Source organism: Leptonychotes weddellii, chromosome 6, assembly GCF_054177405.1.
Source record: "Leptonychotes weddellii isolate Sample4059 chromosome 6, ASM5417740v2, whole genome shotgun sequence".
Taxonomy (NCBI): Eukaryota; Metazoa; Chordata; class Mammalia; order Carnivora; family Phocidae; genus Leptonychotes; species Leptonychotes weddellii.
The window spans coordinates 57,023,099-57,037,314 of NC_138374.1; the positions used below are offsets into that span (position 1 = coordinate 57,023,099).

At 38.9% G+C, this 14,216-nt stretch overlaps 1 protein-coding gene across 1 annotated transcript in view; it reads right to left on the reverse strand.

Moving 5' to 3' along the window:
• ARID5B (AT-rich interaction domain 5B) overlaps window positions 1-14,216 on the reverse strand; it is a 175,410-nt gene that overhangs the window by 139,764 nt on the left and 21,430 nt on the right. The window contains 1 exon segment of the mRNA XM_081824186.1: window positions 4,956-5,181. Within this exon segment, the coding sequence (XP_081680312.1) occupies window positions 4,956-5,181 (226 nt within the window).

The following is a 14,216-nucleotide window of genomic DNA, read 5'->3' on the forward strand; positions in this document are numbered from 1 at the left end:
TTTTTTTAAAGATTTTATTTATTTATTTGACAGAGAGATAGAGAGAGAGCACAAGTAGGCAGAGAGGCAGGCAGAGGGAGAGGGAGAAGCAGACTCTCCACTGAGCAGGGAGCCCGACGTGGGGCTCGATCCCAGGACCCTGGGATCATGACCTGAGCCGAAAGCAGCCGCTTAACCGACTGAGCCACCCAGGTGCCCCAAGTCAATTTCTAACTAAAAGTACTTGAGAAGTCACTGACACGACTGGCCACTCCTGGCCCAGCTTGTTTTGACAAAATTTTCAGGAGGAAAAAAGTTATACAACATATAAATATACCTATCTCTATGTAAGGAACCATATAAAACATATGTATGATATATTTTATATCTAATATGTAATATACATATAAAATATCATTTTATAATATATATATTATATATATTATATATATATATTATATATAATATATATATATTATATAATATATATATCCAGGAGGATTTTAATAATAGTCTTCTATTGAGGCAGATAATAATGAAAGTAAACCCTGCCCTCAATACTAGACCGTGTGATTAGGAAAGTTCAAAAGGGACAAATAAACTAAAATACTGCATAGCTCCCTATCATACAAAACCTCCTTCTGATAGTAACATGCTGATCATACTAGGACTTCAGTTTCACAAATCACAAATGCTTCCATTGACACTAACTAATTATTCCTCAGCTGATCTTCTCAAACACCGAGTGAGATAAAGCAGGGTATACACTATTACACCTATTTTACACCCAAGGAACCTAAAGATGTAAACATACAGTGACTGTTCCAGAAAGTGACAGATCTCCAGGACAGGTGGAGCCAAGAGTCTCCTGACCTCCTGCCCACTGCACTTTAAACACCATCATGCTGTCTTATTCCCCAGAGTACAACAAAATCCGAGCAGCAGAAGGGACAGGGGAAGCCACACTTTCCCAGTCTGATGGGCCTTCAGAAACAGAAATTGAACCAAGGGAACCCCCATTATTAAATTCAGCTGTACCCACACCCACATCCTTTGGTCTCTTTTCTCAATTTCAGCTCAGACGCTTCTGTCTTTTCTTTCTTTTTCTAGAGACACATTTGGAGATGAGACCATTCATAACTGCCCATCCACAGACACTTTGTGGCAGCATATAATTGACAATGAGTCTGCTGCAAAAAAATGAAAATGCTGTTTTAATAACCTTGGCCTAAAATACATTCTGTTGTATGCCTCAAAGGGTTTCAATAAAAAGTCAACCTGTAGAGACATATTTTCTTGGCTTAAACAACAATCCAAAGCATATAAATGTAGTCCAACTATAATGACATATTTATAGGCCAATAAAGCTTACACTGCAGCTTTCATACTTCACTTAAAGGAACTCTGTAAGAAGCAGTGTTATATAAAATAATTTGATTTTTTCCCCCAAACTATAGCCCAAGGAATAAAAAATGCAAGTTTGCTATGTTTAACTGATAGTGTTTATATTCCTTAGTTGCTAAAAATTTTGTAAAATGAAATAATTCTTCATTTGACGACTTCCAACTGCCATACCAAATATGGGTCTCAAGTCCACTTTATTACAAAAGCTAAGTACTGTAATTCTAAAGACAAAAATAAATAACTAGAAGCTTGTGTAGTGAATGATTTAATCAACCCGATTCTTCTGGAAAAACAGGTTCCTGTGTTCGTTATGCTTATGAATAATACATTCCTCAACCCTCCTATTTTAACATAGCTCGTTTCTCTCTTTTTTTTCTTTTCCTATAAACTTCAGTATGAAACAGTCTGAGAGAAGGTAAAATATCTCACCGAGTAAAGTCACAATTTGAGTTGGTTTCATAGTGAACTTTCTTTCTTTGAAAAGGACAAAGAGGAGGAAAGGGGACGAAGTCATTCTAACACATCTCAGGAGTGTTTTTGAAGATTATTGGTTTTCCCACTATTTAGATGTGTCATTTTCGTCACCAGTCATTTTGAATCTTAAACGAAAACTGCACAGATTTGTAAAAAGCAAACATGATACCCACAAATATTGTCCTTGAAGGGGCAGGGGATAAAAAACATAAGAGCTGTGTTTCGAATCAGAGCAGTTATTGGAAGCTGCCATTTGGGGCAGAGTTTCTCTTTGCGGAGTATTAATTTGTTGGCAGACACACATTTGTGAGAACATTCTTGTTTTTTTACTCTTCAGAGAGAGACAGGAAGTGACACAAACTGGGATTAAAGGGAACTTATTCTACCTAAACATTGAGCAAGAAGAGTTCTTTAATTAGCTTTTAGATGGCAAAATCCCTTCTTTAAGAGTCAACCTAATTATTTTGTTCTTATTGATGTTTTAACGTGATGAAATACTTTGGTTAAAAACATAACGTATTGGAGTTTTATTTTAGCCACAAGAAAGGTGAGATCTTTCCCTTCTTTGCTGACTTCCACCAGAAAAAAAAAAAAAAAAAGAGGGGGGTCTTAAATAATCTCAGAGTTCATCTTCTTTCTTTGGTAAGAACAATGAGGAGTTGGAAGTGTTCTACAGAAGGAAAAACCTAATAAGTGTGTGAACTTCCATTAACAATGTGGTATTGGAAGTGGTTTCAGTGTGGCCAAGAGAAAGAGAGATAAGAAAACCACTGTGTAGAAAGAAAAGTACAGACAACAAATATTTTGATGTTGCAGACAGAGAAAGGAAGAGGTTGAAGAGAAAGTTGCTGGGACAGGAATGCTACAGCAAATGACACCCCCTATCTCCCCAATATAAATCCTAACAATGTAGACTTGTAAACCTTAGATCAGGCAGATAATGGAAACTCATTACATTAAGGAAAGTTTTTGTTTCTCTTTCCACATTATTACAACACAGTGTGCATTCCAATTACAAAAGCTATTTGTCTCAAATTCCCCACAGTTCATACCAACTGAGTAGAATTTCAAGGCCCCAAATACTATCCTTAAAGGGGTATTTTACATTTAAAAAAAAAAGAAAGAAAGAAAAAGCACATGGTATTTCTTGTTCACCAGAGGAGAGCCTCCCCATCCAATCTCCTGTTGATTATTTTCCCTTCCTCAGCACTAATTGTAGTTCTGTTTCCCAAATGAGATAAAAAAAAAAACAAAAACCAAAATCAGAATCACCTGGAAAGTCTTTTATCAGTCCACATTCCTTGGTCTTGCCTCAATCCCACTGAATGAAGAATCTGGGGAAGCTGGATTTAGCAATCAGCATTATATTTAAAATTTCCGTACTGAGTTCAATGAACAACTAGATTTAAAAACCACTAAGTACTTTGAATATTCACTATAAATCAATTTCTTCTGAAATCAATTATTAAAAAGTAGATCATGGACATTTTTTAGAATTCAGTGAGATCAAACCCTCTAAATCTTTTGATAGAATTAAGAGATTGAGTTTCTCTTCAGATTCATTAATAAACTATCAATTTTAAACAGAAAACAACTCTGCTATAAATACTTTTGTTTATATGTGTGACATCAAGCTTAACCATCTACACATCCTTTTGTCCCCCATGGGTTTCCTGTTTAGTTTTTTTATTAGTAACAGTATATTCCATAACTAAAAAAAAAAAAAAAAATCAAACAAACAAAAAAAACGCTTTAATGTTAGGGAAAATACAAGACAACAGCAATACAACTTAGAGCATACATTAGGAAAGTAATACAAGAGATGTATTATTCACCATTATGACACGTCAGAAGACTAGTCACTGTGTGTTCATGAAATTAGGGAGTGTAACAGCATATATAGGAAATATAGTAAAAAAACAATTTGGGGGCTTTAAAATAAAACCACCAGATTAATAATTTTCCCTACGTGTACACATGACAGTCAGGCTGCCATGTCCAAAATATTACCGCCTGACATCTACCAAAATATGACAGGAAACTGTTAGTCGTTGACTCAAATTGCAAGAAAATATTAATATGATTCCCAAAGCACAGTACAGCTCATCATAAATCAGAATCACACCGAAGACAATTACGGCTGTTATGCAGTCTCTTTATGCCAATTAAGTAAATAGTCTAGGTTTGTTGTAATAGTTAAATCCTAGGCTGAAAAAAACAGGAAGTTGTCACATTAAGGCATAAAATAGGGCTATGAACATCAGCATTGTGAGAGAATGAAAGAAAAAGATGCCTTAATATGTTAAAAGTGAAGTTCCTCTTTGCCTAAAGAGGAAATAACTAGTCTAACTCAGAGGTCAACAACTTTGGTCTTGAGCAATGCTAGGAGAATAAGTCAGTGAATGCCACAGGGAGATACAAACAGAAGGGGGAGAAAAAAAAAGAAAAGGTCACAAAAAGTCTCTGGAGACGAAAGTGTTAAGTTAAAGCAACAGAATTACTTAGGGAGCCCCTCGCGTACACCAATCATCCCTGTGCTAAACCCTTTATATCTTAAATCTCAGTGACGTGTTAAAGTGCCCATCTTTTTCAGGTGGGGAAACTGAGGCTAGGAGGTTAAACAATTTGACATTGCTCTCCTGCTCCACATTAAGTAACTCCTCTCTCTTCTTCGCTCTGTTTTCCACCCAATGTAAACAAACACATGAAATTCTGACATGGTGTTAGTAGATGTCATACTATCTCCTTAGAACAAATATTTAAACTCTTCATTAATTCAGTCTCAGGCACCCTAATGAAGTCTTATGCCTTCACACCAATGGGAAGCTGCCTAAGGCCATGTGTTATATCTCCCAGTTCCTGGCACGGGGCTTCACACGGAGAAGGCCCTGCGATCTGGCAGCCAGCATCCATCCCTTACACACCCAGACAATCTGTCCATACATATTCCCAGGATACTTTGAGGTCAAAGAAATTTTATATCTATATAAAATTATCTATATGACAGGGTTTCCAGAAAGGTCTGTGAACGACAACAACAACAAAGTAGGTTACTGTATACGCCCACACATGCGATTTGAAGTACAAATTATATTTACCAAGGTCAGCCTTTTCCTTGAGGACATCTTTGAAGTTGAGTCCACTATTGAGGGTTGACTGCCGGTACTTCAGCAGAGCTTCCTTCTGTCCGTTCCTCCCCAAGGCCGAGGTTTTCACGGAGCCAGCTTGGAGGCCACATCTCCACTTGGAGAAATCAGAGTGTACCCACTTGACCAGGTCTTCAAGCTTCACAATTACCTTTTCGGAAACAGCAATGACTTCATCCTACAAGAGGTGGTCAGGGAAGAACAAAACATTATTGGTGGCTGGGGGGCAAACGATAAATTTTCAACAAAGCCCCTCTGAAATACCATTTGAGTGGTTTAACTTTATGCAAGCAGACAATGGGCTTGTTGGTGACAGAGAATCTTCAATAATTCACTTCAAGGGTTTTTCACTGCTAGCTGTCTAGTTGAAAAATAATGTAGAAGATCTATTTGTTATATGGTAAGAAAGTGCCCCAAAATTGGGCAGTAATTCTGATAGCCATTTTTAATGCTAGGTGCCAAAGCCCACTCTGCCCATCTAACCACTTGCTCGGGTGAAAGCTAATCTTTAGGTGCAGTTAATTGCAAAAGTAAAAAGTGAGAACTAGGTGACTAATGGTTAGCCTGTCTCTATATAAATGGTCTAAGTAAATCTGGGATTCTTGGAACTCTGACTCACCCCCAAATTCCTATGTTTATGGTACATTTTCCCTTGGCTTATACACAAATATTGAATTTAACTTTTGTCCTAAAAATTAAATAAAACTGTGATGTAATCCCAAAAGAAATACTTCATAAATGTTATGTGCTTCCCACTGAAAGAAACTTACACATTCTCATGTTTCTTAAAAACTTTGTAAGTTGAGAAATGAACTGATTTTTTCTTTTAATACATATGGGGCAAGGGGAGAGAGGGTGAGCGAGGAGAAAGCCTTTGAATCTAAGAAAAGTAGTTGAAACTTAAGTTTCTCGTATGGATCATAAATTTGAATTTTAAGCATCTCTAATTGCTTCCAGGAAACAACCAACTTTTCTGACTCAGAATTAATCCGGCAAGATATTTAATAGATATCCATCCATGGAGCAAAGGAGGGCCTCTCTTACCCGAAGATTCTTTGGAAAAGGCTTAAGAAGATCATCTCACTGGGTTTTAAGTTAAATTATTTGAAGCATTTGACATTTCAACTTGAACTGACTTTTTTCATTTCTTTTACTTCACATTTCTGAAGAAAGCTTAGCTGTGAAAACTCCTAAGCTTACAAAATCTTAGAAATATTTTTGACAAACAACAACAGGAAGATGCCTCTAAGCTACTAAACAAAAGGAATTCACAAGTGATTTTGGCTAATTTTGCTGTTAAACATGACTCCTTCCTCCTCCTCCCCCACCTACACACACACACACACACACACACAGTACTGCACATGCTACTCCAAAGCAAACAAAAAAGGGTTTATTAAGATCAGCTTCACACAATAAGAAACCCTGGATTTAGTTTTTAAAATTATTTTAAGGTAGGATCTAAAATTTCACTTTTCCTCATCCAGTTCCAAGCTGCTTCTGAGAACAAAGTTTGTTAGGCAGCAACAAAATAAATACTCTATCAAAAATGAAAAGTAAAACTTTCGTAATGGAGTCCATTCTCTTATCATGATTAAATATGAACTTCCACTGAATGGGACCCAAAGTGGAAACTGTTTTTATCCTCTGCTCAAGAAAAAAAAATTCAGTACTTTATAAACAATGGAGCATATTACAAAGTACCATTTCAACGGATGATTTCACTCAGATTCACTACACCATCCTCTTGAAATAAAAGATCTGTCGTTGTCACGCATTTTATAGCTATTACATGGTGATTATTAAATGTCAGAATGAAAATTCAGGCTGGGTATTGTTTCAAAGCATATGGGAACAGCTTCTGGACAGGGCACACCAGAAATCAAGTTTAGAATATGCTGGAAAATAATTAAGTATCATGGTATATAAGTCTCAACATTAGCAAAGATGGAATTTGGCAATAATGTTACCAAATATGGTTCCTTAGATGAGACCAGTTTGGAGATGAGTGTTATTTTCGAATAGCTCTATGATCAAATGATTATCATTTCAATTACCAGTTGCTTCAGATCTTTTCCAAGAAATGGTATGACTAGCCCTGGCTGGCTTACAGCGCCCGCCAAACAAATAGTTTATTAACCAAGAGAAAATACAATCCTTATGATGTCATTGATGAACAAACCCATCCTTCAAGATTCAGTCTATAGATTTTGTCCTCCCTCCTTTTCTCTCTCTCAGAAGCAGACTTCATGAATATACATCCATACATGAAAACAAATGCAGGGTTTCACATAAACTCGCATAAGCCATAAACCCAAGTTTGGATGAATTGTGCAACCACCAGTATGTTTTACTGTGGATTCACAGAGAAACTGGCCTTGCAACATTGTCAAATGCCAGGATTTAGAAGGAAATCTGATAAGCGGAGGAGGGGAAGCAACAAACCAACCCAAAAAACAAAACAGCCAACATATATATAGAAAATGTCTCAGGAAACATTGCTTTGTACACACAATGGCATAAATCACATGTTCATATTTACTATTCTGAGCAAGCGTTGACTAAAGTTCCTAATACTTGCCGTTCCTGGGCAAGCTTCTATGTCTAAGAAAAGAATTACAATAAGCTCATCTCATGATTACATTAGCTCTCTGCAAACCAAGAATTAGCACTGGATAAATATTGCTGATTTACTCTACTACAACACAAAAGGAACACAAAGAAATACACTTTGTTATTCTCGTAATGTACCTTGGCTTTTCAATTAACCCAGCTCCCTAGCAATATTTATGGAGGTTGTGTTGAGAGGCTATCGAAGTCCAGATCCCCTTTTGCCACTGTTTTAAGTGGCTTGTTTCTGTAGTTTGGATTTTGTGTCTACCACTGTATAAAAACAGCTCATGCCATCCCGGAACCCTCTCTGTCAGAGGAAAGTATCTAGCTATAAAGTCACAAATTAGCCTGTGTATTGCTGGTCTCCCCACGTGTTCTAAAAATTGGGAAACTTCACACAAGGTCTCTAGACTTCTGTCTTTTCATAAAATAAAATAAAAACAAAATAGTAAAATAAGATGAAATAAAATAAAAAAGAGGTATCTGCCAATAAACAAAACAGAAACAAAAACAGTTGAAAGTGGTTGCTTTCTTTAGATAAGATGGGAGATATCTAGTTTACGGGTGACCCATCACTCCCTACTACTGCCTTATAGTCAGTCGATGTTTCCCTCACCTGCCTGGCCCCGTGGGGCTGCCGGCCAGCAGGTAAACATGCACACCCTGATTTGGTCCACCTCCTTCACGTTATTGACGAGCACAGTGAGGTTCAATGACATAGCCTCGTACCACCTTCTGATAGAACCGGGACACGCCTCCAGGTTTCCTATCTGCCAACATAGCATTCATCCTGGACTCTGAAGCCTTTGCCTGGGTTCGAATCCCAGGCCTGCAATTTACACTGTGAAGCACAGGGAAACTTCTTTAAGCTCCCTGTGCTTCCATTTTATTTAATGTATTTTTTTTAAAAAAGGACAATAAGACTACCTCTTATGGTAATTGTGAGGATTAAATGGGCTAACATAAATGAAGTGGGATGTCAGAGTTAGCGACACGTTCATTGTCATGAGTCCTCCGCTCTGATGTTTTCCAAAGTTGTACCATGCAGAGATGAGTGTAGATGGTTCACGGGTAAACTTTTTTTTTTTTTAAAAAGTTACTCATTGCTTATTTATTTTTGTGGTTACTTTCCATTTATGGGAAAGTGGTACTGGTTTTCCATTTATAGGAGATTTAGAAAGTTTCCTCTTTAAATAAATTTAAGTTAAAAAAATAGGCCAATTTGAACAAAACCGTTAAGTAAACACAGGACATGTGGGTATGGCCAAAAAAAAAAAAAAAAAGATAAAAGACAAGATGCTATGAAAATGACTGAAATTTGGGACAGTGTATTATGTCAGTGGTTCTCAAAGTGTAGTCCAGGAACCCTGGGGAATCCCCAAGATTAGTTCAGGTGGTCCATAGAAGCAAAACAAAGATCATAATAATACTAAGACATTATTTGCTTTTTTCAGTCTTATATTCTTTCAAGTGTATAGTGGGGTTTTCCAGACACTATATGACATATGGTAAGGCAGGAGAGTAAATGCAGAAGCAGATATGAGAACCCAGCTGTCTCTATTAAGCTAGACAGTCAAGAGCTTATAAAAATGGAAAACAATGCTACTGTTTTTACTGATTTTTTTTTTGTTTTTCAAAATACGGTTAATTTTGATAAAAATGTAGCACTTATATAATGGGTTTATATGGCTATTTTCATTTTTTAAATTAACTTACAGTAAAATCTCCTGTTTTGATGTACAGTTCTATGAGTTTTAACACATGGCAACCACTGATATGTTCTTGCTATCGAGTTCTCTTTTCCAAATGTCATATAAATTGAATCATACCATCTGAAATCTTTTGAGACTGTTTCTTTCACTCAGCGTAACGCCTCTGACATACATCCATGTTGCTGCACGTATCAAAAGCTTGTTCCTTTTCGCCGCTGCGTACTACCTCCCTTGACATGGAAGTGTTACAAGATTGTTTCTCCATTCACCCACTGAGGGACACTGGCTTGTTTTCAACTTTGGGGACTCCAAATAGAGCTGCTGTAAACATTCACATCAAGCTTCTTCTGTGAACAGACATTTTCAATTCTCTAGAACAAAAACTCAGAAGAGGGACTGCTGGGTAAGCGTCTACCTAATTTTGCAGAGACCGTTTCCCAGAGTGGCTGTACCATTTTGCACTCCCACCAGCAAGGGAGGAGAGTTCCAGTTGTTTCTCTTCCTTGCCAGTACTTGATACGGTTTTTGTTTATTAACTTATTATTGCCACTCTAATATGTATGGAGTGGCTTCTCATCATGTTTTAAATTTTCATTTCCCTAACGGCTAATGATGTTGAACATCTTTTCAGGTGTTACTTTTTCATCCGTATATCCTTTTTGGTGAAGCACATGTTGAAGTCTATGGCTCATTTCTCAAATTGGGCTGTTTGTTTTCTTACCATTGAGTTTTGAGAGTTCTTGTATCTACCGAATACAGGTCTTTTGTCAGATACGGGATTTGGAAATATTTTCTCCCGTCCTGTGGCTGTCTTTTCATTCTCTTAACAGTGTCTTCAATAAAACAAAAGTTTTCAATTTTTGATCAAGTCCAATTTGATCAGTTTTTTCTCCTTTCAATTGTGGCTTTACTCTTTTGCACCTGTGAGTTCTTTGCCTAATGCCATGTCATAAGCACTTTCTCCTATGTTTCCTGCCCAAAGCTGTGTAGCTTTACATTTAGAAGTATGATCCATTTTGACTTAATCTTGTATGAGGTCTGTGAGATTCAGCTCGACATCCATTTTTTTCTACATGTGGATGTCATATTGTTTTTATTTTTAAATGAGTTACCAAGTACTTTAGATTATTTTTCAGTTTTAATTTATAATGCAGTAAATATCAATAGATATAACCCATATAAACAAAAGCTCTTTGGCATCCTCAATAATTTGAGTGTAAAGGGTCTTGAGTCCAAAAACTTTGAGAACCATTGTATTATATCATGTAACCAAGACCTTTTCTTTCTTTTTTTTTTTAATTTTTTTTTTTTTTAAAGATTTTATTTATTTATTTGACAGAGAGAGAGACAGTGAGACAGGGAACACAGGCAGGGGGAGTGGGAGAGGGAGAAGCAGGCTTCCTGCTGAACAGAGAGCCCGATGTGGGGCTTGATCCCAGGACCCTGGGATCATGACCTGAGCCAAAGGCAGACGCTTAACGACCAAGCCACCCAGGCGCCCAACCAAGACCTTTTCTTATTCTTCATTTTCTTTGACCTCTTAGTGGCATTTGATAACGAACAACCCGATCTTTGACAAAACTCTCGTCCTTATTAAGAATTATGAAGCGTCTGAGATTTTACTCTCCTTCCAAACTTACAAGTTGGCCTGCCACAATTCTACGGATGCTGGCAGAGGACACAAGACTCCTGGTCAGAGACAAAGAACGGTTTATTGTTCACAGCAACAGCTGCAGTCAAAGTATCATGTTCGTGTTGTTTCTTCAATACCTAATTCCCAAAATGAGATGCAAAGAGGGCGAGCTGACATGTGCACGTGAAGTGGGGTGCATTATAGGAGTAGGACCCTGAGTGCAGGGAACCCAAATCTTTAATACTGGTCAGTAATCACGCCTGCCCTTTGTTCTGGAGAAAGAAACTTGCTCTGTCTTCCAAAGCTGTTCACTAGATAAGCATCCTTATCCCCACCATTTCCCCGCCTTCCCTTATAGCCAGGTGCAGCCACGTGACCAAGTTCTTACCAAAAAAAATATGAGTATTAGTGACATGTGCCACTACCAGGTCATGGCTTTAAAGGGAATGGAAACACCTTTGGACAATACACATGAGGACAAATCTCTCAGGAGAAAAAGACAGAAGGAGCTGGGTCTCTAGGCAACCTCATGGTGCAGAGCCACCTTACTAGGCCTGAACCATCTACCTGTAGGCTGTGACACAAGAGAGATTTTGAACTCCCGACTTATCCAAGCAATTTTAATTCTGGGTCTCCCTGACACACAGATAAACCTCTATCTTTATAAATATATCGTTCCTCAGGAGAGAGAACATGAACACAGCCTTCCTCATAACATACCATGTGGTAACCAGTAACTGATCATTGCTTAGGATAACTATATTCAAGGGCGCCTGCACGGCTCAGTCAGTTAAGCATCCCACTCTTGATTTCGGCTCAGGTCATGATCTCAGGGTCGTGGAATCGAACCCCGCACTGGGCTCCGTGCTCAGCACGGAGTCTGCTTGTCTCTCTTCCTCTGCTCCTCCCCCTGCTTGCTCTCTCTCTCTCTCCCTCTCTCTCTCTCAAATAAATAAAATCTTAAAAAAAAAGGATAACTATATTCAGCTATGTTAATAAAGCCTAAAGTATTATGAACACATAAACGTAATGTAAAAGGGGTTGGCAGAGAGAGGATGGAATGAGAACAGGAAAACACGGCATATTCACCTCAATGTTCCCCAAACATCCTAGATTTTTAAAATGTTCTTTGTAGCAATTGCAATGTGATAAATGTTAGGAACACAAGCATACCAACAGGTGATGTTAGCTAAATAAATAGTGAAACCAAAATAATAGTCCAATTGGTTCCACGAGAGTGGGATATTTTCATCTAGATAGAAACTAAAAATGAAAACAAACAAACAAAACCCTGTTAAATGCTAACATTCAGAAAGACCAGTGCAAGCACATCGGCTTGTGCCCTCACCACCGTGGTAGGCAGGTGTGCCCACAGCATGCAAGGGGAAGACTGCCACCACCGGGCCTGGCTGGGTTGGCCACTCTCACGCTCACGTGGCCGATCACTCTCCCAGTTAAGACGTTGGTGTGTTCCACTAACAGGACACCTACAGAGCGAGTAAAAGGTTTCACTCTACAGGCACGTGGTTGCGGGTCAGAAGTCCAACAAAGTCAGGGCAGAACGGTAACGTGGGTCGACAAGATGGAAGTTTTCACTGGCCAGCCGTGAAATGCGAAAAAGGAAGACAACGCAGCTCCATTTGCTAGATTTCAGGGACGATCTTTGTACCAGTGTAGGATCCCAGCAAGAAAGAGAATGCTTGTGTAATGACAATCCAAGGAAGATTTCAGGAAGGCACTGATGACAAACGTGTTGGTGGGATGTAAAGGAGCCACAAGAGATAGAGTACAGGAACTTGGGCTAAGGGCAGGTCAGTTATCATCACTTGTAGGCCTAAGGGTCAAAGCAGGGAGCGAGCGGTTACTAGGATGGAGTAGACCCTTCTCTACCAGTGGTGGCGACTCTTCCTTGGAGGGACACCAAGAGCCTGGAGGAATTGCACAGGAAAGAACAGGGAATCATCACCTGTCTTCACCCTCCTTCCTATCCCCATCCTGGCAGGGCACCTCTCTGGCTGAACCCCACCAGAAACCACAGGGCCAGCAGCTCTGTTCATGGAGTCAAACCAGTGAAACAGAGGGCAGAGAGCAAAGAGAAGGGAACAGTTTTTAAAATATTCTCTGTACTGGAGAATGAACTGACCTAGCGGGGCCCCTGCCCACTCTTCCCATTTAAGACTTTGTCCCTCCTCCTTTCATCTGGTGTAATAATATCCATTTTTCCTTAGAAATAAGGATGGCAACAGATGGTAGTAGCTGTTTTTTAATGTGCTGAGTAGACAAAATAAAATGATATCAACACTAAGTTGGTCCCTGGACTGGGGATTCCTGTTCTTATTACCTGTGACATAATGGTAAATCTTTATGAGGCACCACTATTTCATGCTGAATTGTGTAATTCCATGTTCTACAGTAAACACCTGCATTGCGGAAACTTTTTAGCGGCAGGTATCCTTGCTTGATCTCTACTTCTTTCGTACTTCCCGAGGAGCCAAGGACTATGCTGTGCCTAAAGCATACAAAAACTGCTTATCTTAATGGTACACCATCTCTGGATGGTTCCATGTTCGGAGAAACGAGGGGATACTTAGAAAGCACTGGCTCTGGAGTCTGCCTGCCCCGGGTTCAAATGCAGCTCTACTAGGTTTAATGTCCACATTCATCTTGGGACCATGGCATCATCTTGCCAAGGTCTCATCTAAAAAAAATGGGTTGGGGGGTGGGGTGCCTGGCTGGCTCAGTCAGTGGAGCGTCTGACTTTTGATCTTAGGGTTGTGAGTTCGAGTCCCACGCTGGATGTAGAGATTACTTTAAAAAAAAACCAAAAACCTAACTAAAGAATGGGGGAAAATAAGATTAAAAAAAGATTAAGATTAAAAAAAAACTTGCCTCCTAGGGCAGTAAAGGATGTTGAAGCCATCAGAGTACAATGGTCAGCACAGAGTAGGCACTCAGGAAATAATGGCGATTACTATTACTATATCACATGGCTTTAACTGAAAATGAGGGAGTGAGGGCGAGGGGTATCCATATGCCACTTGTGAGTAGCTGTGTGTATTCCTAACTCTTCTTAATTCTTTGTCAGGGAACAGTGGATAACCCTGTAGCTGCTGGGTACCTCCAAGGGGAAGCTGGGCCAGAAAGCAATTACTAATGTCTGGGCTTCTAAGTCATTCTCCTCAGTCTTTGAGGATAGGGCAGTCGAAAACTCTGAGATGTTTTACTTTACCCAGACACTAATCCACGAATTTGACA